At 39.6% G+C, this 25000-nt stretch overlaps 3 protein-coding genes and 4 non-coding genes across 9 annotated transcripts in view; 2 read left to right on the top strand and 5 right to left on the bottom strand.

The window, feature by feature from the left end:
• igf2bp2b (insulin-like growth factor 2 mRNA binding protein 2b) overlaps window positions 1-3912 on the top strand; it is a 58358-nt gene extending 54446 nt beyond the window's left edge. For both annotated transcript variants that reach the window (XM_058380378.1, XM_058380379.1), the window contains one exon: window positions 85-3912. In XM_058380378.1, coding sequence (XP_058236361.1) covers window positions 85-183 — 99 coding nt within the window. In that variant the 3' untranslated portion in view covers window positions 184-3912. The remainder of the gene's footprint in view (window positions 1-84) is intronic.
• A 4293-nt stretch (window positions 3913-8205) lies between these two features.
• tmem41ab (transmembrane protein 41ab) lies at window positions 8206-17540 on the bottom strand. The gene is made up of 5 exons (XM_058380380.1): window positions 17285-17540; window positions 12877-13027; window positions 11826-11987; window positions 9624-9762; window positions 8206-8957 (listed from the first exon to the last, which is right to left on the bottom strand). The coding sequence occupies exons 1-5, from the start codon at window positions 17449-17451 to the stop codon at window positions 8719-8721; spliced, it is 858 nt and encodes a 285-aa protein (XP_058236363.1). The 5' UTR covers window positions 17452-17540; the 3' UTR covers window positions 8206-8718.
• A 2110-nt stretch (window positions 17541-19650) lies between these two features.
• On the bottom strand, window positions 19651-19742 carry trnar-ucu (transfer RNA arginine (anticodon UCU)). The gene is given in 2 exon segments: window positions 19651-19686; window positions 19706-19742. It is a non-coding gene; the product is annotated as a tRNA-Arg (tRNA).
• Window positions 19743-20322: 580 nt separating this feature from the next.
• trnar-ucu (transfer RNA arginine (anticodon UCU)) lies at window positions 20323-20414 on the bottom strand. The gene is given in 2 exon segments: window positions 20323-20358; window positions 20378-20414. It is a non-coding gene; the product is annotated as a tRNA-Arg (tRNA).
• A 1241-nt stretch (window positions 20415-21655) lies between these two features.
• Window positions 21656-21747, bottom strand: trnar-ucu (transfer RNA arginine (anticodon UCU)). Its single transcript is given in 2 exon segments — window positions 21656-21691; window positions 21711-21747. It is a non-coding gene; the product is annotated as a tRNA-Arg (tRNA).
• Window positions 21748-22330: 583 nt separating this feature from the next.
• trnar-ucu (transfer RNA arginine (anticodon UCU)) lies at window positions 22331-22422 on the bottom strand. The gene is given in 2 exon segments: window positions 22331-22366; window positions 22386-22422. It is a non-coding gene; the product is annotated as a tRNA-Arg (tRNA).
• Window positions 22423-23318: 896 nt separating this feature from the next.
• Window positions 23319-25000, top strand: part of vps8 (VPS8 subunit of CORVET complex) — a 129730-nt gene continuing 128048 nt past the window's right edge. For both annotated transcript variants that reach the window (XM_058380403.1, XM_058380402.1), the window contains exons 1-2: window positions 23319-23522; window positions 24985-25000. The exon at window positions 24985-25000 is cut by the window's right edge and continues 53 nt beyond it. In XM_058380403.1, the coding sequence (XP_058236386.1) occupies window positions 23451-23522; window positions 24985-25000 (88 nt within the window). In that variant the 5' untranslated portion in view covers window positions 23319-23450. The remainder of the gene's footprint in view (window positions 23523-24984) is intronic.

The raw sequence follows: 25000 nt of genomic DNA, 5'->3' as shown, positions 1-25000 counted from the left end.
AATGCTGTAACAGCAGCATAAATCTAAAGTCTTGTAATAAATTATTTAAAGTGTTAAAGAGTGTGTGTGGTGTTAAATCTGCAGACTGCACAGCGGAAGATCAGGGAAATCATCCAACAAGTCAAACAGCAGCAGCAGAAAAACCAGCAGGGGGCAGCGACACCATCGCAGCACACCAAGTGACCAGCAGGGGGCAGCCAGCAAACAGCAGCAGCAGCCAGCAGCAGCCTGTGAATGTAGCTCCTCCGAGCGCAAACCAAATCGAGCAAAAAGGCGCAAGAGAACGAAAAACAAACAAGTGGGAGGGGAAACACACACCGAAGGACAAGCAACAAGATCGAAACCAAAGAACCTTATAAGACCTGAGCGAGCCTCACTCCGAGAGCTTAAACCGAACATCCAGACGAGCGCCGGGCAGGTGGCGGATGTTTTCAGACTTCTGGACGCGAGGAGACGCTGTGTAACGGTACGCTGGGTTGGATCTGTCCTCTGAGAAGCACACGTTAAAAAATCCGGCTGCCTGTGAGACGATCTTACCAGCAAACATCCTGCTAGTCTCCCACGCAGGAGCCGAAGCGGCAGCCATAAGCACATTCAGGCTGGGTGCGAGCACACTGTGTAAATGTAGCCTGACTAGCATTTAACAACATGGACTGTTGAGCGAGTGACACATGACTACCTGAGGGAGCGCGGAGTAGATGTGTAACGGTGTTTCGTCCATTACAAGACCGTAATGTGCTTTCTATCCAGTCGTCTGTAGCCTTAGATAGTTTTACTTATAAATATAAACAAAAACCCCCCACAGGGCAGAACTCATTTAGCGTAGCGGTTAGCATGTCCCAATATCACACTCGGAAATTTCCTTAGCGTAGATGCACTTTTTTTTTTTTTCCTTTGTTAATCAGGCCTTTAATGTGAAGAAAGAGTCAGGCTTTAGTTTTAGTCGCTTTTATAAAAATCCTAAGATTCTTAGTTTCAGTCGACTGACCCGTAGTTCCATGCTGACCCGCTTCTCCCGGCTTGCGTTCCTTTTTACCCCCGCCCCCCCCCCCATATTTCTTTCACATTTTTTTTTAAATTTTCAAGCTCATCTGACCAAGATGGAAGTCTACTGAGCTCTCCTGGCCTGCGAATTATGAGGGAGGGGAAACAAAAAAAGAGTTTTAATACGATTTATGATTGTAAAAAAATTTCCAATCAGCCTGATTTTTATTGCGAATGTTGTTTTTGGGGAAAAAAAAAAAGAAAGAAAGCCAGAACAGCCTCACTCACCCTGAACACATGCTCTGTACTAGATTCAACAAAAAGCACTTAAAAAATATTTTAGCGTGCAAAAACAAACGGGAAAAAAAAAAAAAAAAAAAAAGTGAACAGCAAAAGTCTGGTGAAGTGCAAGTGCAATAATCAGAGGCTGCCTACAAGCTGCATTCGGGACAATTAATCACGTCCTGAACAGGCGGCCTGATCACGAGTGAATGTATCCAGTGTTTTCTACCTGCCTTCTGCAGCACACTACGTCCTGACTGTCTGTCTGTCTGTCTGTCTGTCTATATGTCTGTCTTTTTTTTTTCTCTCTTTTTTTGTTGTATTTTTCATTTTTCTTCTTTATTTTTGTTTGTTATTTTTCTTTCTAATTTTTTTAAATATTTTTTATTTTTTCATCTTCTACATTTTCTTCTTTTATTCTACTTCTTTCCTTTCTTTCTTATACACCTTTTTTTATTTATTTTTATTTTTTTTAAATATTTCTCTTCCCTTTTCCGTCATCCCCCCCCCATTTTTTCCTTCATTTTTAATTTTTTTTTCTTTGTTTGTTAATTTGTTTGTCATCTTCCTTTCTTTTTTCCATTTTTCCCCCCTTAATTTTATTTATTTATTTTTTTGTCATCTTTAATTCCTTTTAAAAATAATAATAATAATTGTTCATTTGTTTTTCTTTTCTCTCTTTTTGTCTACGCATTTCTATCGTCCTTTCTATATATATATATATATATATATATATATATATATTTTATTTCTTTCTTCATCCTTTTTTATACTTTCCTTTTCCTTTTTCTTTTCTCTTTTAAATCCTTCTCTCGTCTTTGTGTCCTGCGTTTCGTGGCCACGTGGATTGTCTTTTGAGCGTTTTTTTTTTTTTTTTTTTTTTTTTTTTTGCGTTTCCTGGCTTGGAAAAAACAAACAAACAAGATTTTTCTGCTTGTTCTTGTGTGTCCTGAACCTAAAGAAAGAAGTTGTTTTCTTAAAAAACTTAAAACCTTACAATCATACAAGGTGACCATGGGAGGTTTATGGCTTGTCTCTTAGTATTTTTGTTTTTGTTTTTTTTTTGTCTTCGTTTTGTGAGAAATGCTGCCCTTTAAAAATTCACGATGGTGACGGTTTCGGAAGCCATCAAAGATGCTGACTTTTCTGAAAGAAAAAGAAAAAGAAAAACAATCCATCACCTTGTTATCTGATATTTCCAGCGCAGCGATAAAGAGAAGGTGGTGTAAGGAGCAGTTAGTGTGATCCATCACTACACTGACGAGGTGCTGATCATCCTGTTAAACATGAAGCATAGCAGTTATTTATGGACGCGTAAATAAATACGTACATATATATATATATATATATATATATATATATATATATATATATATATATATATATATATATAAAGAGCATGCAGTGCTAATACGATCGTCCGCACAGGTCGAAAAGCTAACCTTCACCTAAAACCAGTACGAGAAATAACCTTCTACCTCAAAGAACAAGGTACCTCAGTCCAATTACTTTCTACATATTTTGTATAAACCTTGTAAAGCTCACGAGTGATTTTTTTTTTTTTTTTTTTTTTTTAATTTTCTAAATAATAAGAAGAGCGATTTTAAAAAATAAAATAAAATAAAAACGAGAGAATTAGTAAAGATGGTGAATATCCACCACCATCTCCTTGGGAAAGGGGCGTGTGCCTCGTATCAGAAGCTGTACATTGCTGTACTTTATTGGACCTTAAGAGTTCCTTGTTGAGGTTGATAGAAACTAACGCTAGCACAACTGACTACCTGGAGAGACGAGATTAACACCGGTCTTGCATTAGGTTTGTTTTATTTGTTTTGTCCCCGAAGTATTTTCTTTAACATACAGATTTAATGTACAAATAAAAGGTGAGGTCGTGGCAGATGCGCGTCATGCTGTAAGTGTCAGTAGTAAAGAAACGATATGTAGCTGAAAAATTCAGAGACTGCTTGCTAGGTTTTTTCTCTCTCTTTTTTTTTTTTTGGCAGTGTAATTTCCATAGCGAAGTCGTGCCACTCTGAAAAAAGGGTGAAGTGTATCATTAACACATTTGTTTTCCAAATAGCCGCTAACACCAAATCTGTGTGGTTTTAGGAAATATATATATATATATATATATATATATATATATATATATATATATATATATATATATATATATATATACATATATATATATTTTTAGTTACAATGCTGTTACATGCTGTTTGATTTCCATCGATGCAGAGTCGATCACTATCTAACCTGGTCGTCGGTCGCTTTTATTATTAGTTTTTCTTTCCGTTTAGCTGAAGTGGGCGGCGCCGAAGCTGGTCCGAAACTCCTCCTCGTGCTTTCTGGTGTTGTTGTTTTATGTCCATGTTTCCCTGTATCAGGTTCTGTTATACCTGTACTGTGAACGGTTTGGCCTTTTAGACGTGTCAGACCCGTGAAAGCACTGGATTTTAAACCAGTGTTTTATTAATACAAAAAAAAAAAAAAACCACACAAAAAAACCATTTTTTCTTTTTTTCTTTTAGAGCACACATAAGCTTCTACTAACTTTTCCATTTAGGATTTTAAAAACTTGTTTTTTTGCTTTTTTTTTTTAGCTAAACCACACAGACCACCAGCTTGGACATGAGCAATAAAGAGACACTTTAAAAACAATGCTGTAGCTATCTGTGTGTGTGTGTGTGTGTGTGTGTGTGAGAGAGAGAGAGAGAGTCTTTCACTAAAGCGTGATTAGGAAGAATTATAGACCAAGCAACCTTCAACATTTAAAGGGATAGTCTGAAATATTTGTACTGTTAATATGAACATAAACTACATTTTTCTCCCGCTATTTTTATTAATTAAAAGTATTATTAATAAAATCGTTTCATTGTTGATGTTGATAGAAGTCTCCAGTATCAGCAGCAAAGTTTTCCACTACAAAATGGAGGATCTGGCAATTCTTAGTAATAGAGATAGAATCAAGACTGTCGAAGACAATAACTATAACTATTAACTATTGTCCAAGAACTAGGTAAAATATATTGTTTAACCCCTTTTTATCAGTACACAGAGTTCCATTATGATGATAATTGATCGATCACATTTTTAATTCCTGAGATTTGGCACACACCCTTATCTAGAGTGTCTTACAATTTATTTCATTTTATACAACTTGCCTTGCTCAGGGTTCCAGTGGCAGCCTGGTTGGACCTGGGATTTGAACTCACAACCTTCTGAGCAGTAGTCCAACACCTTCAGCACTAAGCTATCTGTTACATCTTCTTATTTTCTGGCTGTGAGTCTGATATAAAATGAGTCAGGACTCTCAGCGTGAGCCTTTCAGTGTGTTTCCATCTGTTGGAGAACCTTACACAGAATTTTAGTGGTTGAAGATACACACCTTTACATTTTAGATGCTTATGAAGAGCACTTGGAGCATCACAGAGAGCAGAAATGGGTTTGATATCAACATTTACTTTGAAGATAGAAACATCTGTGTGGACAAAAATAAGGGTTTTTGGATTTTCTGTGAACATTTCTATGAATTGATTTCAAATACTTATGAACAACTACAAAGCCCTAAGGGTCTACTTTCACATGAGCTTCATATTAACCTCCACTGTGGAAGTGTGACATGACAAAGACCTTTAATGCTGAACAGGGGAACAACAAAAACAGGCACAAATTAAAATGTTTGGCTTCTGGGAAAAAAGATTTAAAGGGCTCGAGGCCAGGTCATAAAATGGAGATTTAATCCAAAAATTCATAATTCATCATTTTTGAGGTCAAATTTTAACCTGTTGGCTTCATTCATGCACTGAAAACTCGACACAAACGTCATTCTTAAATGGATCTCTCAGTCGAGATCTGAACGATATTTATCAAGAAAAAAGTGAGACAAGTCCGAGACAGAACAGAAAACCAGTGGAGACTGGACCCGTGATCTACAGCCTAAAATAACCTGCGTATATTTTTGTTTTATTTCCTTCTGTAGTACAGAGAGGCTGAGGAGGGAATGACTGGTAACAGCTGCTATCGTTTCAGGCATAACAGGAACTTGTTCCATTATAAACGGTTAAGAAGTCCAGTGTTAAGTATACTCATAAATGAGACAAATCCTAACTGCTAGCAATTGAATGAAGAGAAAAAGAGAGAAAAAAAACCTCAGGATGCTGTGGGAAAGTATTTACCATCAGGCTGCACCTCATCGTTGATTATTTTACCTTATAACTAACTTTATTAAAATTCATACACACTACTATTTTTGTTATCCATGGACAATGGATGAAACCCTGGGGCTGAGCAGCACTCTGGAGCTTTCTCTTCCTGCTAAAATCACATTCTTTTACACCTCCTGGTGGTCAGGGGTGGACTTCGTGATTTAGGGGCCCTAAATGATTCCAGGTATGGGAATCTCATGCATGTGCAGTACCGATAGGAACGTTCCACTATTCATGAATCATGGGGGGGGGTCTTGATGGTTATAGACAGACCATACAATATATGATAGAAAAGTAATAAGTGCTATATGATTTATATAGGCTTCTTGGTATTGGTCGTGGCCCCCTAATTCTCCGGGGCCCTAAGCGGCTGCTTACCTCGCTTATTGGTTAAGTCGTCCCCTACTGGTGGTCCAGCAGCAGGATCCCACGCTCTTATTGCTGCGGCCAAGGGGTCGATTCCTGGGCAGGAAGCTAACCCCGCCACTGTAGAGTTAACTCTCATGCTCAAAGAAGGGCATCTTGTATGATCTGCCGTGGCGACCCCGAACAGGGAGCAGCCCAAAGAACACCACCGACATATAAACCTCTGTTTTAGAAAAAATTCTGAATTTCTTTATTGATTTCATCGTCAAGCCATTGTCCAAATCCTCAAAGGATTTATCTCACACACAAAAATCACACAAGTCTCATTTCTTTTAAAATTTTTTTTGTTCTTTTTCTTTAAAGTGGTTTCGGTCTCATCCGAACAAAAACACGCTTGCAGCATTAACACGGTCACGTCAGTGTTTTCGCCTGTATTATTTATTTTAACAGCGTATCAAATAAGACATTAAGTAATTACGATTCTTTAAGACGGAGTGAGTCTGGTGAACGAATCAAGGAAACAAAACTATACATGACATTCAACAAAAGCAATATATAAATGTTCAACTGTAAAAAAAGAAGAAAGAAGGTACAGTACATCATGCTGAAAAATAAAACATAGACATGCATATTGAGTCAAACCGGGGCAGAAATTCCTCTAAAGGCAGCATTTAGGGGGGAACTGTGCCTGCTGCTGGGGGTTAATGTAAATGTAAATAAGCATGAGTTAAGGCACATTCATGTATCATTAGCTCAATTCACGGATACTTAAAGAATCAGTGGCTTGTTAACGAGGCTGAGGTTCGAACTTAGAACCTTCCAGTCTCCTCCACATATCCGCCACGTATCTGCAAAGCTAATGCTAATGCAGAGTATTAAACCGATCATACTCTCCACTCTTTATGCTTTAGCACAGGGGTCCCCAACCACCAGGCCCATGAATCATGTGGTACCGGGTCGCAAAGAAACAATAAACTTATATACATAACTTAAAATCCTAGATAAATCGCCACTTCCAATCGCGCCACATTTGACTCAGTCGCGGGTTTTTTCAATACATCATTAAGTCCGCAAGCTAACCCATGCTAAAATGACCCAAAAACAAATGTGACCCCCTCCGACCAACCCCGGACCCCCGAGCTGTGGTAAATTGCTTGGGTATTAAACCGGTCCCTGGTACAAAAAAAGATTAGGGACCCCTGCTTTAGCATATATTCTTTAGAAATCTTACAAAAAAGTGGTAGTGTGTGAGAACACGTTTTAAGGCTTAAATGGAACTGAATTCTTCTCAGTCTGAATAAATACATTCTCTGGTATTTAACCACCAGCTATAAATAAGTTTACAGTGCAACAAATAAATACTGTACTATCAAATGTGTAAACTTTCTACAGCACCTGAGGCACAATTTACAAACACTCCACAGACCTTTATACGGATTAAAGGAAATATACAGTACATTAATTTTCAATTTCCCCCCAAATGCAGTCAGTCGGTTTGTTGTTTTCTTGCATCGGGCATCGAAACGTCTGATCATCTACATTTTGGGGGGGATATTTTTAATGTAATTGTATAAATGCTGTATTTTTATTCCCTTAATGCCACAACGAGGTCTAAGGCACATGAAACAGACATGTTAGACACACACACACACACACACACACACACACACACTACATTATCAGATTCTGTGTGTGTTTAAGACATTACAAATCTCCTATTTGGCACAGAATGTAATTTAAATGATATTAAATACAGTTGGCTACGTTTCCTGCATCCTTTCTACCTCCTGCTGGACCACAGCACTGCAGGGTTTAATGATTTCTCTGCTCCACATCTGGATCGTGACCAGAAGCTTAGGTTTATATCCTTGTATCTGTGTGTGTTAAGGCTCTGTACTATCAGGGTTACTCAAGAATGAAGAACTGGATGAAAACCCTGGCAGATGAGAGAGTATTTATGAACCTTTCTTCAATAAGCAGATATCCGCCATGCTCTATATCCACTCTGAGCATCACTGAGCACTTTATTAGGAACACTATACTAATACCGAGTAGGGTTTTTCCTTTGCTGTCTAAACAGCCTCAATTTCATGGCATGGATTCCACAACATTCTGGAGATCCTGATTCAGATCCCAGTGACTGGGAAGGCCACTGAACTCATTATCGTGTTAATGATACCAGATTGTGACATTATCAGGCTGGGGTTAGTTGTTAAAAGATAGTGATGCACATGATCAGCAACATTACTCAAAGAGGCTGTGGCATTTGAGATGATTCATGGGTATTAACAAGCCCAAACTGTGCCAAGAAATCATTGTCCGCTCCATTACACCACCTACACCAGCCTGGACTGTTCATACAAGGCAGGTCAGGTGCATGGATTCAGACTGCTGGTGCCAAAATTCTGACCATATCATCTGCGGGCTTCAGTAGAAATTAAGATTAATCGGACCAGGCAAGTTTCCAGCCTTAAATGTTCGTTTTTTTGCGAGTCTGTGGTTGTAGAGTATTCCTAATAAAGTGCTCATTGAGTCTACCATTAGAGCCAGGGTATGTTTTTCTGTAGAATTAGCATGTTGGCAATTTAATATAAATTATATTATAATAAATATAGGCTGTTTTTAGGCAGTAAATCCATAATCTGTTGATTTCTATAGAGTGAGTTGTTGTTTTTGTGTGGAAGAGCAGTAACAGCCTTTGCTTAAGTGACTGACCGAATGGTAAAAACAGTAATTTGCTCCAAAGTGGCTTTTTTTAACATTTACACGAAAAGAAAATCCTGGACTTTAACATTAGTCTGAACAAAGCAGTGCTTCTAGGAATCACCTCCTGTTCAGTGCTGTGCAGTCCTGCAGATCCCTGACCTACTGCAGGTCATCTGCTTTTGAGATGGTTGAGCTCATTTAGCTGTTTTTTCTGGCCGTTGTGCTGCATGCCGTCCAGTTTGAGGTGCGACTGACTGTAGCGGCGGATGACGGCGCCGGGCAGGAGGGCTACACACGCTATGAGCAGCAGCTGCAGCAGAGTTCCCCAGGAGAAGATGTCGTCCAGCGAGGCGATCTCCGACAAGATGGCTCCCGTCCTCACGCAGATGAAGTTGTAAGGGATCAGACCTGGGGAAAGATGTATCAGTTATTTAATGTGATTATGATGTTATTTGTATAACGAACTACTAGTATTTGGGAAATGATTTCCAAACAAAAACTGAAAGAGAGTCCAAATATTCTGAGAACTGAATCTCTCAGGATCAGCTATAACTTCAGTAGAAATACTTCTTAGAAGTATTTACAGCATTTTTAGAATTTCTTACTATATATAGTACGTCCCCTATTACTTTAATGACCTAAGCTGGCATGGACTCCTTGCTTAGTTTCTATAAAACCTGGTGATCACATGAACACAGATATCAGTGGAAGAGATGTGACACACGGAAAATCGGACCTTTTGTACGGTTAACATGTACAAATTCTAAAACATTTTAATACTGAATTCTGAAAGGAAAAAACAATCTAGTGATCAGATTTTTTCTGAAGGTGAAAATGCCTTGTTCTGACATGCTTTTCTGGTCACTGTGGGTGTAAAGAGTGGCTATTTAATTCACTGACCACAAACAAGAAACTTCACCTATACTAGAATTTTGATGCCAATAACAAATAATATAAAAAAGTATAATATTGCATCTATACAGCTGCAGTATCATTAATATTTATATTTGTATCGCACTCATTCAGTGTTTATGACTGAGAACTGCTTGCTCATGGCCAGTTCCTATCACTCACCAATGAGGACCGAGAAGAAGAACATGGGGATGGGGATGTTGAGGATGGGAGAAGTTACATTCAAGAACCAGTTGGGTGTCATGGGAAAGAAGCGCAGGAAAAGCAGGAAGAAGAACAGACTGCTTCTGTTTTCTTCCACCTGAGACATTTATATTTAGAGAGAGAGAGAAAAAGAGAGAGAGAAGCATGAGAATCTAGTTTTCATCTTCTGCTGAAACATCTCTATTCTGCCACAGAGTAAACCATTTGAAAGCCTCTCAGTGCAATAGTACATGCTGATGAGCACAGCTAAGGCAATTTTGTGATAACAGTAATCCTGTTATATTCTATTCTTTCCACCACAATTTGTTTCACTTCAGCAGATCTGGGAGGAAAATCGACGCCTAGTGAACAGAAAAATTGCATTCTTAGTCTGTTTTTCATTTGCTCAGGAATCAAACCAGGACATTCACTGACTCATCGATTCACTCATTTGATTGATTCATTGATTCACTCTTGGAAAATGCTTCATCCTGGTCAGGTCATGGTTGATACGAAGCCTGTCGCAGAAACACTGGGCAAGTGGCTAAGTGGGAGAATTCACTTTGGATGGGATGCCAGTGGATTGCAAGGTCAGTCTCTCTCTCTCTCTCTCTCTCTCTCTCTCTCTATCCCACACACACATAAACACACATTCATTCAGTGGTGGGCCATCAGGGCAGTTTGCAAATTAATATATTTAATATATTTTCCATGAATGTGTATTAAATTATTCCCAATAGTCTATTCTCTATATAGTCTCTTGGTTGCTCTGCTTCCAGTAGTGTATATTTATGATCAGAGTCCAATCATATTTCAGCCAGTGGCTGACAACATGGTTTGCGCGGCCGTACGGCCTGCAGAATTAATAGTGCAGGCGCCCGTAGCTTAAAATAAGTGGCAATGAAATTGTTCCATTAACCAATCAGATTTTGAGTTGGCGTCACTGGGGCCATCTAGCAGGCATACGATTACATCAGCAATTTCCCGTCCTTTGATTGGATAATTGGAGTAGTCAGAGGCAGCGGCCCGCCCATATACACTGTTTCTATATTTGCTGCGTCTCATTTCGGATGCTGCGTGACGCTCTGCGACGCCACGGTCTGCGGATTGAAGAACGCGCTGAAAGACGGGGAGGAGCCGAAGTCTGCCGCTGTGTTCATATGAACTTTAAAGGGGACTGAGTCGATCACCGATTTGTGTAGTGTTTATAGAGAATCGCAGAATTTTAGGAGGGCTGAGTAGAAAATGGCCCATGGTGGCGTCTTAATGATGGTATAGAGGTGGATTAATTCAGGAAGGACACCAGTGAAGGCCTAGGTGTGAAATGCACGGCCCAGCACTGCATTCATTCATTCACATAAAGGAGCAGATTCGCACAGCCAATCCAGATCCCTGCACATTTTTAGACAGAAAGAAACTGGAGAACTCGGGGGAAGATGAAAAACTCCACATAGACACTAATCCAGTTTCGGAATTGAATCAGTGTCCCAGAAACTTTGCGGAGGCAAAACCTTCTTCTGCACAACCATGCCTAATATACCGCTTAATCTGACACTTCAATCCTTTGGTGAACTTGTATAATAATTCACTGTTGCCTGTTTAAAAGAATCAGCTGCACACAAACACGACAAATCACTAGTTATTGGTTTAGATAGCTGGCTAAACATTTGATGCTATAGGGAGAAAGCAATAAAAAGAAAGAAAGATTAAGACAGAGATGTACAGATAGATATATAGACCATACGCTTGAGCAGGGATCTCAATCATGCAGCCAGAGGCCATTTTTACTCTGAAAATGAAGAAAATCCAACGATTCAAATATTAAGCTCGTTATGTGAATGTGTAAAATAAGATTCAGGCTATTTATTCAAGCCATAGAGCATTTCTTCCCCCTGAAATTTCCATCAACAGAACATTACGTCCTACTTGAAATTGTTTATAGCAACTGGTTTTTGAGTTATTGAGGTAAACCGATTCAGTTCAAAATACCAGTCAAAAATGTTAAAAATGATAAGAACTCGTAAATAAATCAAAAATAAATTTGATAATAGTAGGTTATGATTTCCAACACTGGAGAAAAATCAGAAAACCGCAGACCTCTTGGCTACGCTTCACGAGCCCCACACTGAGAGTCAGTGCTCTTAGTGACCCAGCCCTCTTTTTCAACATAATCACTCTTACCTTCCTCTGTAACATGGCCACTTTCTCGGGGAAGAAGCGGATGACGTGTCGTTTGCCGAATGTGCGGGACAGCAGGTAGCAGTTAGTGGAGCCCACCGTGGTGAGAGTGCAGGCGATGAGGAGGCCGTACCACGGGCCGAACAGCGCTCCTGACAGCATGTTCTGGAATTTAAATAATCACACTTACATTTGTTTCGTTGCTTTGTACAGTTTTAGCTTTACTAAATTTCATCTGGAATCTTAATGTTGTGACGATATTAGACATTTGAAATTATAATCTGTCACGCCACCAGAGGTAGGGATCGAAACCAGCAGGAGGGCTTGAAATCTTCCCACTGTGCAAAATTACAAACCCAAAAGCAGGATAAAAACAGACACTGGGAGAAAGAAACCTAACGACACTGAAAAAACTCGAAAACAGACAGAAACTAAAGGGGCATCACAGTAGGAAAAGTGGAAAAGACTCAAAGGAAGGTGCTGAAGGTATAAATAGGCCAAGTAATCAATGAAACATGAACAGAACAATGGATCAGGTGGGGAAACCTGAACGGAAGAGGTTCAGGTGCCTGCGGTCCAAGACTAGCAGGCTAAGGAACAGCTTTTACCCCACAGCGGTCTTCTTACTAAACTCTTCAACCCACTAACCCCCCCCAGTGATGGTAATATCACCTCCTTCATACTGATACACCCCTCAAAACTGCAATATACTGTATCACTGTATATATTCTCCATGTTCATAATGTTCATCATTGTGTATAGTCATACATATTCTCTGTATATTCATATATATACTGTATGTTCATATATATATCTATACATATATATATGGTCATCTGACAGGGAAATATCCACACCGTCTCTGGCAATAATCATCAGCTCATTTTTCAAAAATACCCTTGAACTCAGCCCCAACAAGTTAAGGGGGTCTTTACTATACTAGTTATAAACAATGAAAGGTTTTAATGGAACCTGGTACAAGACTCGAACAGATTTATAATGCAGGATCACTAATGAACCGTTGTTTTAGATATACGATGGCTGTGCTACCAACCAGGAAGGAGGAACCAGGAATGGCAAAGGACTGCTTGTAGAGGTAGGCACTGCAGAACAGCACGAGGACATAAGTTGTGTGCTGTCGCTTATAAAACTTGAGCAGCTCGGCCAGATCTCGCAGCTCCTCCAGGTCTGAAGGGAAACGCAACCTGATAGGAAATCATAAACAGGAAGACAGAGAGAAATCTTTAACAGAAGAGTTACGCTGAAAATACTGACCTGCACCTGTTTTACTGAACTTGTTAGATTGAGAGTGAATATTTTGATACTGGACCCCCATTAACCCCACAGCTACCACAGAGTATGTCAGTCTTGCAGTCATAAACCCTTCCTATTTACTGACCACTTTAATAAAAACACCTGTACCGCTGCTTGGTATATCAGGACCATTAATGATCACGTAATAAAGGTCGATTTGGTCTTTTGACCAGTCCAGTTTCAGTGAACCTGGGATCACTGTAGCCTCAGATATCTGTTCTTGTCTGAGAGGAATGAATCCTGATGTGCTTTTTTGTTCACCAGGGTTGTAAAAAGTGATTATTTCAGTTACTGTAGTCTTCCTTTCAGCTAAGAGCAGTCTAGACATTCTTCCGTCATCCTGTTTTTCCCACAATTCTATGTAAACACTACAGATTGTGTGTGAAAATCCCAACAAATCCCAAAATCTGAAGCTCTTGACCTATAGCTGCAGGATATTAGGCACTCTTTTTATCTGCCACATGACTGGCTGCTCGTATAATTGCATGACTGAGCTGAGGTACAAGTTTTTCTATGAAAGTAAACAGTTGACTCTGTCTTTCTTGGTACACAATGTGACCCAAGATCTCTCTTAAACCCGTAGACCTTTATAGAACATGAATCACTCAGCACTCTGCTGATTTCTCTGGCAAGGTTAAAGCACAGAGGAAATAAAGACCGAAAATAAAATTTCTGGCTAGGGAAAAGCAAACGAAAATGCCCAAGCCTGTGATTACCGGACATCTGGACATGTAGGAAATAGCAACGTCTGAGAAATATGTGGAGTCAGCATTGGTGAGGGAGGGAGCGAGATGAAACATGACACAAACTGTGTGACTGAAATAGCATGGTGCCCTCTCTGCAGTGGGAGTATGAGCGTGTGCTCACAAACCTGGCACCCACGAACACCTCCTGAAACTTAAGATTCCAATCAAGTTATGTGTTTCCATGCCATGCCCACGATGCACTGGGCTTCACTACTCTATCATTAGCTAATAAACAATGTCCCATGCTGGCACTGGTAACTCGAGCACTGTTACAGTTATGCCAAATGATGGCGAAAGCAGAGGATTTAATTTCGCTTATGCCGTATGCAGGGTGACTAACGTGTAACGTAATAAGCGGCACATGTGTGGTGACTGAAACATGTACAAGCGAAGCCCAGATCCGATTTTTTGTTTTTGTTGTTTTAAGTTGCTTGCACAATACGATCCGGCTCAGATTTTTCCCTTCTTTCTTTCTTATTTTAATCCCTTTTCACACACATACTAAGAGACATGTTCACACACATAACACATATCATTTAATGGGAAATTCCTTGAACTATAGATAAGGGCAGTGTGTGTGTGTGTGTGTGTGTGTGTCAGACTCAGGCTGCTTGTTTTGCAGAAACGATCTTGGCCTTTCTAAAAGACATCCTCTGTTTCACAACACCTTGCCATGTCCTCACGCTCTCCTGATTCTTCACCCTTAGTGGCCTTCTAATGATCACTCACATGTTTCTGCCTGCACTTTGATATTTAAGAAAAATCAGATATTATCAGTGTTTCTATCTGAACACAATATGACAGGAATAATACAAGGGTCGAAATTCTGCTTATTCCCAAACAACATACTCCTGATTTAAATGCAGGTCCAGTCAGGTTTTCCCTAAATCTCTTCTTCTTAAACTCTTCTTCTTAAAGGACACACCACTATGTCATTTAGTAATTATAGCAGCTGTATTAGAGCAGGACAAAAAAAAACAAAAAAACACCAAGCTGTCCTGAGAAAAGCTCTGAGAGCCTGTGGACATGCTGTACTAATCACATCCAGTTTAGACATGAACTTGGTCTTGATCTCTTACGCAATGGGAACGGGACGTCACTACTCTGATACTCCATCCAAAGCTGGTGGGCTGCAGTCAGAGACACCTCTGGATATAAAGCAAATTCCATAGGGACCCCATTTTACAGTATGAACCTGTCTGGAGGTTTTATTTCCTGGGCTTTCCACTAACACACTAGGTCAGATTTGACAATGATTATAGATGTGCCCGGTTTTTCATTCATTAAAGCTGGTGCTTGAAATGACTAGTCAACAAAGAACTCAATAAAAACAACAAATTCTGTATGAATGTGTTGATTTCCACAGACTATGCGATGCTTTACAGAGCCCTCACTGTGAAAGATTGGCAAAGAGAGTACGCTATCTATTGTAATCTGACTAGCTGCATTTCCTTGTAGACGTTCTGTCATATGCTTGTTTATGTTGGAACAACCATAATGGATTTAAGAAATGTTCCCAGAACCCTGTCTGTGTCAGTTATTAAAGCGTTTTCCAGAAAAAAAGGTCAGTCAAGCATCAATTTCTTCCCTTTTAAAGAACAGCCCTTGGTATACACAAGCTACTACACTACTTCCGCTGCACTATACGAGCTATACACTTCATCCGTCTCTATAATCTCAGCTTCCTCATAATTAATCATATTTTAACAGCTCTTCCCATCATCTTGCTAAAGAGCCATCAATTCTGACATGTGGAAATCCCAGAATTCTCTTTGAAGTCGTCCCTCGGCGAGCTGAGGACAGCTGCTGGGTGTGTTTTGGGCCGTCTAGTCTTTCCGCTCGCCAGAGGAGAAACTGAGGAGCTGTGCTCTTACAGAGGGGAATTTGAAGTGGGTTGTATTACTCTGAGACACACAGTCGTGTGACCTGTAGACTCCCTGAGCTGAGAGTCTAAAATACTAATGAGAGTCATCAAGGATAAAATAACGATTATCCTGAGCTTTATCTATCTATCTATCTATCTATCTATCTATCTATCTATCTATCTATCTATCTATCTATCTATCTATCTATCTATCTATCTATCTATCTATCTATCTATCTATCTATCCATCCATCCATCCACCCATCTATCTAGGAAGTCGATCCTAAGAGTCTGAAAAGGGTCTACTAAGTATTTACTAACTTACTGCTGCTAAGATCTCCAGGTCTCCACAGTTGAGCCCTCACCCAAGAGAAAGAGTTTAACCTTTATTCGCTCACCCGATGCTTAACCTTTATTCGCTCACCCAATGCTTAACCTTTATTTGCACACCCGATGCTTAGCCGCTACTCAGCATCCATCCAGAGCACACACAAAATCCCACACACCAATCAGTATAATGTTGAGTGATAAGCAACCCTAATGATATGCCCATTTATGTCCCAAACTGTCCACCCCATAAATAGGTAAATATTGGGTCCATAATATAATCATAGCATACTTGGTAATAAAGTTCTTTCTAACTACTGACCTCTTTATCCTGGTCACGCAGACTGTGGATCCCAGGAACACTGGAATTTAAGCAGGACTATACCTTGTGTATAGTATTAATATTATTGGAAATTTCCCCACTGTGGGACGAATAAAGGTTTATCTTATCTTATCTTATCTTATGTTTTTAGACAGTCAAGAAACTAAAAGGGCAGCATGACTGTGCAATAGAAAACATTGCTGCTTCAGAGCCACAGGGTCCCTGGTTCAACCCTTATGATACTGAGGAAATGTTACACCCAGTTGCTCTGGGTGTGAATCGGTGTGCAGTGTCCTGTGATGGATTGGTGTCCCATCCAGGGTGTATTCCTGCCTCGCACTCACTCATGTTCCAGGGATTGGCCTGAAGCAGGATGTATTGCTTACTGAAGATGAAGGAATGATGAGTCTTAGAGAAGAGAAGTGTTTCAAAACAGTCTTAATGGCAGGAACAAGCAATTCATTTCTTTTTCTCACACTCATTCCTCTATAGTGTAATCCTACAAACATTTACACACACACACACACACTAATCAACCCCAGCATGACCGTGCCACCATCAGAGCATCTCTAAAACGTACTTCAGCCATCTCAATGCCCTCACCAGAATCATACTGTAGCCTAGTATGTAAAATTGCACCACGGTCTTAAAAATAAGTCCGAGGATAATGGTTCTGTAACCTTTTGCATCCACGGAAGAAGAAAAATGGTTCATCTTTTAAGAAGTATTTACTGGAAGGTTCTTTAGGAAGCCAGAAACATGGTAAAAGTGTGGAGTGTATCATAGAATATCGAAGATTTAGTTCTATACAGTTTCAGAGGCACCTTTAGAGGCACAATTAGTCATTTGGTACAGTCTATACAGCAGAAATGTATTGTGTGTGGCTCACCGGAGCTCCTCTTCATCTGCACTGCTGCCCTCGGCACGCGCTCCCGGTTCCGCCGCGGGGTCGTGATGTTGCGCGCGAGGCGGCCCGGGGGGCAGGAAAGCCGACAGGACATAGAGGTAGAACGTGGCCGCGGCGACCACCGCGAATAAACCCCAAATCGAGCGCATGATCCCGCACAGAACCCCGCTGACCGATAACGAGTGTCCGGTCTGCGCGCGACCCCGCCGATTTAAGGTCAGCTCGAGTCACGGTTGCCGGTCCGCCCTCGGGTTTTTAGACGTACGTGGAACTACAGGGAGACGGCATGTAAACCGGGGGAAACTCCACACGGGGCAGCACCGGTCACATGCACACTAATATGGGGCCTGGTGACAGCTGGACAGTTCACCTCAGCCATATACGGGCTACAGAGCCATACATGCGTTTAGATTTCAGTTCATAAAATGCAAAGGTACAGCATTTCTTTTCTAACAGTCCCATTTTCTGTGTAACATCAATGTTTAGAACTCGGCGTCCTCTTTATTAGGAACATCTGTACACACCTGTACGCACATTCACATAACTGTCCAAACAGGCGATCACGTGGCATCACAAGATTTCACATCAAACATCAGAATGGCTTTAAAAAACTTGATCTCAGTGACTTTGACCACGGCATGCTTGTTGGTCTGGAGCATTTCTGCTGATCTTCCTCTATACAGAATTATGCAAAACATCCAGTAAGCAGTGGATCTGTGGGCTGAAAGATGCTGCTGATGCCACACTTTACAATCAAAGAGAACAGAAAAGCATCTTGGGCATGTTGACCGTTGATGAGGATGGACTCCAGTTGGGCTAATTCATTCAGTCATTTTGATTTGTTTGCTAATACACCTGGAAAATGTGTAATTAGAGGTGGTCAGGGTCACAGTGGATCCGGAGCCTATTCCAGGAACACTGAGCATGAGGTGTGAAAAACTGTGGTCTGGGCTGGACTGTGTGTGTGTGTGTGTGTGTGTTTATACATGAGTCTTGTCAGACCAGACACCCCAACCCCTCTTCACACCACCAGACTATTTCTATTCTGCTAATTTGATAGATGTTTGCATGCATGTTTAGCTTTTTATTTTCACTGCAACATATTCTAAAATACAGAAATATTTACTAAATATAACTGTGTAGGCGCAAGTAACATTTTAGAAATAAATACGATAACATTCAGAATTGATCTGCAATATTGTCCAAATTCATACCCAATAAGGTTATTAATATCAGAAATTAGTCTGAAAGGCAGGAACATGAAAAACAACAAACGTTCATCTACGTTTAGTACAGAGCAAACTGCTAAACACTGCACTTCTGTAATAATAATAATAATAATAATAATAATAATAATACATCCAGCATTTAAAACATTAAAAAGTCGTCTATATAAGTGAATGAACACACACTGTGCTTTATTTTCCTCTTTTATAGTTGGGAATGTTAGTGGTTTTTCACTGTATAAACAGACCTACATCACAAATTTGCACCACCTTACAGTCAGTGATCACTTTATTAATATTAATCTGCTTCATACCCATAGCTAACAGGCTTCCGTACATACTGCAGTTTTTATAGTCAACAGTAGAAACCAATATTATCTCCAATTAGTAGATCAGCTCTTGCACTTCTGGAGCATCACCTGGAGCTGAACTTCAAGAAGTGATTAACTCTTTGTTTTCCAAACAAATAATACATATCTCACATTTAAAGGACATTAACTAAAGCTCTGCATGAATCCTACATTTCCCCTTAGGCTTGGCTGCGAGCTCTTCCTAACAGGTCCACCACAGGCTCCAATAGATTATCAATAAATTTGAGTATATTGGCCTGTTAAGGAAAATCAAGCACAATGCATAAGGCTAGATTATTTAAATGAAGGTTAAGGTATTTGTCTATAGCACTTAAAATTCAAACAGGTTCCATAAATATTAATGCAGTTTCCATTCTTTAAAATTATGTTTCCAACTTTGTGGTAAAAGTTTTGGGAAGAAGTTTACATGAGTGTGAAGGTCAGGTGTCCACATACTTTTGGACATTTATAGTAAACAGAGAGATAGACAGGCAGGCAGAACAACAGAGAAATCATTTTACATTGTATTCTGAAAACACGCATGGGCGTTATGCTTAGAAGGAAAAGTCTCAAATAGTGCCACACTTTATGTTGCAGCGCAGTGGAATTCCTCTCTTCACATATCCTGTCATTGGAGGTTGGGGTCAGGGCACAGGGTCAGCCATGGTGTGGTGCCCCTGGATTAGGGCCCAACAGTGAACCCAGTGAACCCCTTCCTTTCAATCAATAACACAGAGCCTCAACCACTTGAGCCACCACAGCTCTAAAACCTCGACTCTGGTGGGACTCGAACCCACAACCTTTGAATCACTCCACTAAGTGTAACTTAGAAGTCCAATGCGCTATCCATTGCGCCACAGAGCCACATGTAGAAACTGGCTTGTGTGTGAAACTGGAGCTTTCTGTGGGAGCAGATACCGGCTCCAAACACATGAAGTCATACTTTATTTAACCCCTGTTATGTACAGTAGCATATCTTAAATCTTTAATTCACTACAGGCAAGATAACTGATTCTTTTCTAACATTTTAGATCAGGGTATTTGTCTATACCCCTTAAATTCAACCAGGTTACATAAGTAATAACACAGTTTCCATAGTATATAACTGTGAGTTTCCCACTCTGGGATAACAGTTTGGGGAAAAAGTTTATATGCATGTGAAGGTGTGGTGTCCACATGCTTTTGGTCATATATAGTAAACAGAGTGATAGACAGGCAGGCAGAACAGACGGATCATGTTACATTATACTGTGAAAAATTGTTGGTGGAAATTTACAGGAATTATATTTTGCGAGAGAAGCCTTTATTAGTGGCACACTTTATGTTGCATTTGGCTTTGGAGGTTGGGATCAGGGCACAGGGTCAGCCATGGTGCTTTGCCCCTGGATTAGGGACCAACAATGAAACCAGATCTTAATTCCAATCAACAACAGCCCTAAAACCATGACTCTGGTGGGACTCGAACCCACAACCTTTGAATCACTGCACCAAGTGTTACTTAGAAGTCCAATGCGCTATCCATTGCGCCACAGAGCCTCACACAGACTCTTGCTTGTGTGTGAATCTGGAGCTTTCTGTGGGAGCAGATACCAGCTCCAAACACATGCAGTCTTACTTTATTTAACCCCTATTACATACATCTTTAAATCTTTAATTCACTACAGACAAGATAACTGATTCATTTCCAACATTTTAGATTAGGGTATGTGTCTATACCCCTTAAATTCAACCTGGTTACATAAGCAATAATACAGTGCAAGTATACATGCAAGTATGTTAGGAGACAGCATTAGTATGAATAGAAACAAAATTATATTTGAAGAAAACCAAAACAATCCCAGGATCGTATTTAGTACAGTGGCTAAACTTACAAAAAAATCAGATATCTGAAAAGAGTGTTCCATCACAGTTTAGTGGTGAGAACTTTATGAATTTCTTCAGAAAGTATCAGGAACAAAATTGCGAATGTTCAACCTTTGACCTCATCTTGTTATCCAGTCCTGCATAAAGCTCCACACTTTAGAGCTACAATGCTTTACAGGTATAGGACATGAGGAGCTTTATAAACTACATCAGCATCAGGTTTGTTAGATCCAATTCCAGCTAAATCACTGAATAAATGTTACATACAGCTGGAGATCCTCATCTCAATATTATTAACTCCTCGTTATCTTTAATTCATGTCCCTAAACCTCTTAAGTTGGCAGTTATTGAGCCTCTTATTAAGAAACTAAAACTTGATACTAACCAATGATCAAATTACAGACCGATTTCAAACCTTCTGTTTATGTCTAAAATATTAGAAAAGGTTGTATCTGCTCGGTTATGCTCCTTCTTACAGGAAAACAATATCTTTGAAGAATTTCATTCAGGTCAGTCAAATCACAGATGACTTGTTTTTAGCTTCGGACCAAGGCTGCATCTCAGTATTAGCTTTACTTGATCTTAGTGCTGCATTCGACGCTATAGATCATGACTTTCTCCTAGATCGCTTACAAAATCACATAGGTATTCAGAGATACGCGATTCACAGATATCTGATGCAGAAAAGCTAGTTTATGTATTTATGACCTCCAGACTGGTCTACTGTAATGCATTACTAGGTGGTTGTCTTCAATAAATAAGCTACAGTAAGTCCAGAATGGAGGTTTGGGTCAGGGCAGAGGGTCAGCCATGGTGCAATGCACCTGGATTAGGGCCCGACACTGAACCCTGATCTTCCTTCTGATAAACAACCCAGAGCCTTAACCACTTGAGCCACAAAAGCCCTAAAACCTCGACTCTGGTGGGACTCGAACCCACAACCTTTGAATCACTCCACTAAGGGTAACTTAGAAGTCCAATGCGCTATCCATTGCGCCACAGAGCCACGCATTGAAGCCAGCTTGTGTGTGAAACTGGAGCTTTCTGTGGGCGCAGATACCGGCTCCAAACACATGAAGTCATACTTTATTTAACCCCTGTTATGTACAGTAGCATATCTTAAATCTTTAATTCACCACAGGTAAGATAACTGATTCTTTTCTAACATTTTAGATCAGGGTATTTGTCTATACCCCTTAAATTCAACCAGGTTACATAAGTAATAACACAGTTTCCATTCTATATAACTGTGGTTTTCCCATTCTGACGTAACAGTTTGGGGAAAAAGTTTATATGTTGGTGTCCACATACTTTTGAACATATATAGTTAACAGAGATAGACAGGCAGGCAGACCAACAGACAGATCATTTTACATTATATTCTGAAAATTGTGTTGTGAAATTGCCCAGGAATTATGTTTAGAGGGAGAACACACTTTATGCGGCAGCACAGTGGAATTCCTCTCTTCACATATCACAGCTTTGGAGGTTAGGGTCAGGGCATAGGGTCACATAGTGTCCCTGGATTAGAGCAGGGAGGATTAGGGCCCAACAGTGAACCCTGATCACCCACCTTGGGCCTAAAACCTCGACTCTGGTGGGACTCGAACCCACAACCTTTGAATCACTCCACTAAGGGTAACTTAGAAGTCCAATGCGCTATCCATTGCGCCACAGAGCCTAGGGGATGGTGTTAGTATGAATAGAAACAAAATAATAAATCACAACTGTTTTTGCATCTAATTCTAAATTGCCTATAGGAGTGAGTGAGTGTGTGTGGTGGTTTGTCTATATGTGGTCCTGCGATGGACTGGTGACCTGTCCAGGGTGTACCCCTGCCTTTCACCCTATGTGCACTGGGATAGGCTCCAGCAGACCCCCATGACCCTAGGAGTCCTAGGAATAAGCAGGTATAGACAATGAATGAATGAATGAATGAATGAATGAATGAATAAAAGAATGAATGAATTAATGTTTTTGCATCTTTATACAACTCAGAATAAGGAGGACCTACACAAAGATTTATTCTTTAGTAAATTTCTGTATAATTAATATTTTTAAGCAATTTATAACTAATTAACTGTTGAGAGACAGGCTCAGTATGTATAATAATAATAATAATAATAATAATAATAATAATCATTATTATTATTATTATTATTATTATTATTATTATTATTATTATTCAAACTAGTAATTGGTTAATGGTTCATCACAACTGTATTTGCAAGTTTCTTTTAATAGATGGCCAGAAGAATAACTAAATGTTTTTTCCCCTTCTTTAGTATATTTTTGTATAATTAATATATTTTAAATCAATTTATAAATTAATTTAATTCTTAACTAATTTTTAATTGTATTTTAATTTCAATTATATACAGAAATGATAATAAAAATAACGGTTGCTATTTTTGTTTTTTTTCTACATTCTATGTATCGCCACTTATTATTGTTTACAATGAGGATCTAATATCAATAATATTAAATAGTTCTATTAAATTAATTAAAATAAAACCGAAAAAGTAATCGAAGGCGTGGCAACAGAACAAACCGGACGTGACGCAGACGTGAAAGCAATGTTCGTTCACTTCCGGTAAAAACAAGGATGTAACCGCCAGTGCAGCAGTTTATGTTGAGTTGTTATTATTATTATTGTTATTTTTGTTATTATTCTGTTTGTGAGATCAGGATCAACTGGACGCTTTTATAATGTCCGAGTCTCCGGATACTCGCAGTCTGGTGTCGGCGTCTTCACAGCTCAATTTAATGGAAATAGATGCTGTAAGTGTCTTTATCCTTCCTCTCTCAGCTGATCCTGCTGAAGGTTTTCCTTTTTGTTATACAGTCTCTCTGTTCAGAATACAGTCTCTCTATACAGAATACAGTCTCTCTGTACAGAATACAGTCTCTTTATACAGACTACAGTCTCTCTGTACAGAATACAGTCTCTTATACAGACTACAGTCTCTCTGTACAGAATACAGTCTCTTTATACAGACTACAGTCTCTCTATACAGACTACAGTCTCTCTATACAGAATACAGTCTCTTTATACAGACTACAGTCTCTCTGTACAGAATACAGTCTCTCTGTACAGAATACAGTCTCTCTGTAGAGAATACAGTCTCTCTATACAGAATACAGTCTCTCTATACAGAATACAGTCTCTCTGTACAGACTACAGTCTCTCTATACAGACTACAGTCTCTCTATACAGAATACAGTCTCTTTATACAGAATACAGTCTCTCTGTACAGAATACAGTCTCTCTGTACAGAATACAGTCTCTTTATACAGACTACAGTCTCTCTGTACAGAATACAGTCTCTTTATACAGACTACAGTCTCTCTATACAGACTACAGTCTCTCTATACAGAATACAGTCTCTTTATACAGAATACAGTCTCTCTGTACAGAATACAGTCTCTCTGTACAGAATACAGTCTCTTTATACAGACTACAGTCTCTCTGTACAGAATACAGTCTCTCTGTACAGAATACAGTCTCTCTATACAGACTACAGTCTCTCTGTAGAGAATACAGTCTCTCTATACAGAATACAGTCTCTCTACAGAATACAGTCTCTCTGTACAGAATACAGTCTCTTTATACAGAATACAGTCTCTCTGTACAGAATACAGTCTCTCTGTACAGAATACAGTCTCTCTGTAGAGAATACAGTCTCTCTATACAGAATACAGTCTCTCTGTAGAGAATACAGTCTCTCTATACAGACTACAGTCTCTCTGTAGAGAATACAGTCTCTCTATACAGAATACAGTCTCTCTATACAGAATACAGTCTCTCTGTACAGAATACAGTCTCTCTGTACAGAATACAGTCTCTCTGTACAGAATACAGTCTCTTTATACAGACTACAGTCTCTCTATACAGACTACAGTCTCTCTGTACAGAATACAGTCTCTTTATACAGACTACAGTCTCTCTATACAGACTACAGTCTCTTTATACAGACTACAGCCTCTTTATACAGACTACAGTCTCTCTATACAGACTACAGTCTCTCTATACAGACTACAGTCTCTCTATACAGACTACAGTCTCTCTATACAGACTACAGCCTCTTTATACAGAATACAGAAAGCTCTGTAGCAGCAGTCGTGACCTCATGGGTAGTTTTGAGGGTTTGAGTGTAAGGAGGTTAAATGTTTCTCCAGCTCCTCCTGCATTGCCACAGTGAGTCCAGTGGTGATGAAACGTGTCTTTTATCACATGTTGCAGATTGACGACAAAGAGT

The sequence above is a fragment of the Hemibagrus wyckioides genome, linkage group LG26 (genome assembly GCF_019097595.1).
Source record: "Hemibagrus wyckioides isolate EC202008001 linkage group LG26, SWU_Hwy_1.0, whole genome shotgun sequence".
Classification (NCBI taxonomy): Eukaryota; Metazoa; Chordata; class Actinopteri; order Siluriformes; family Bagridae; genus Hemibagrus; species Hemibagrus wyckioides.
The sequence above is the reverse complement of the archived record's forward strand: the minus strand, read 5'-3'. Positions and strand labels throughout refer to the sequence as shown.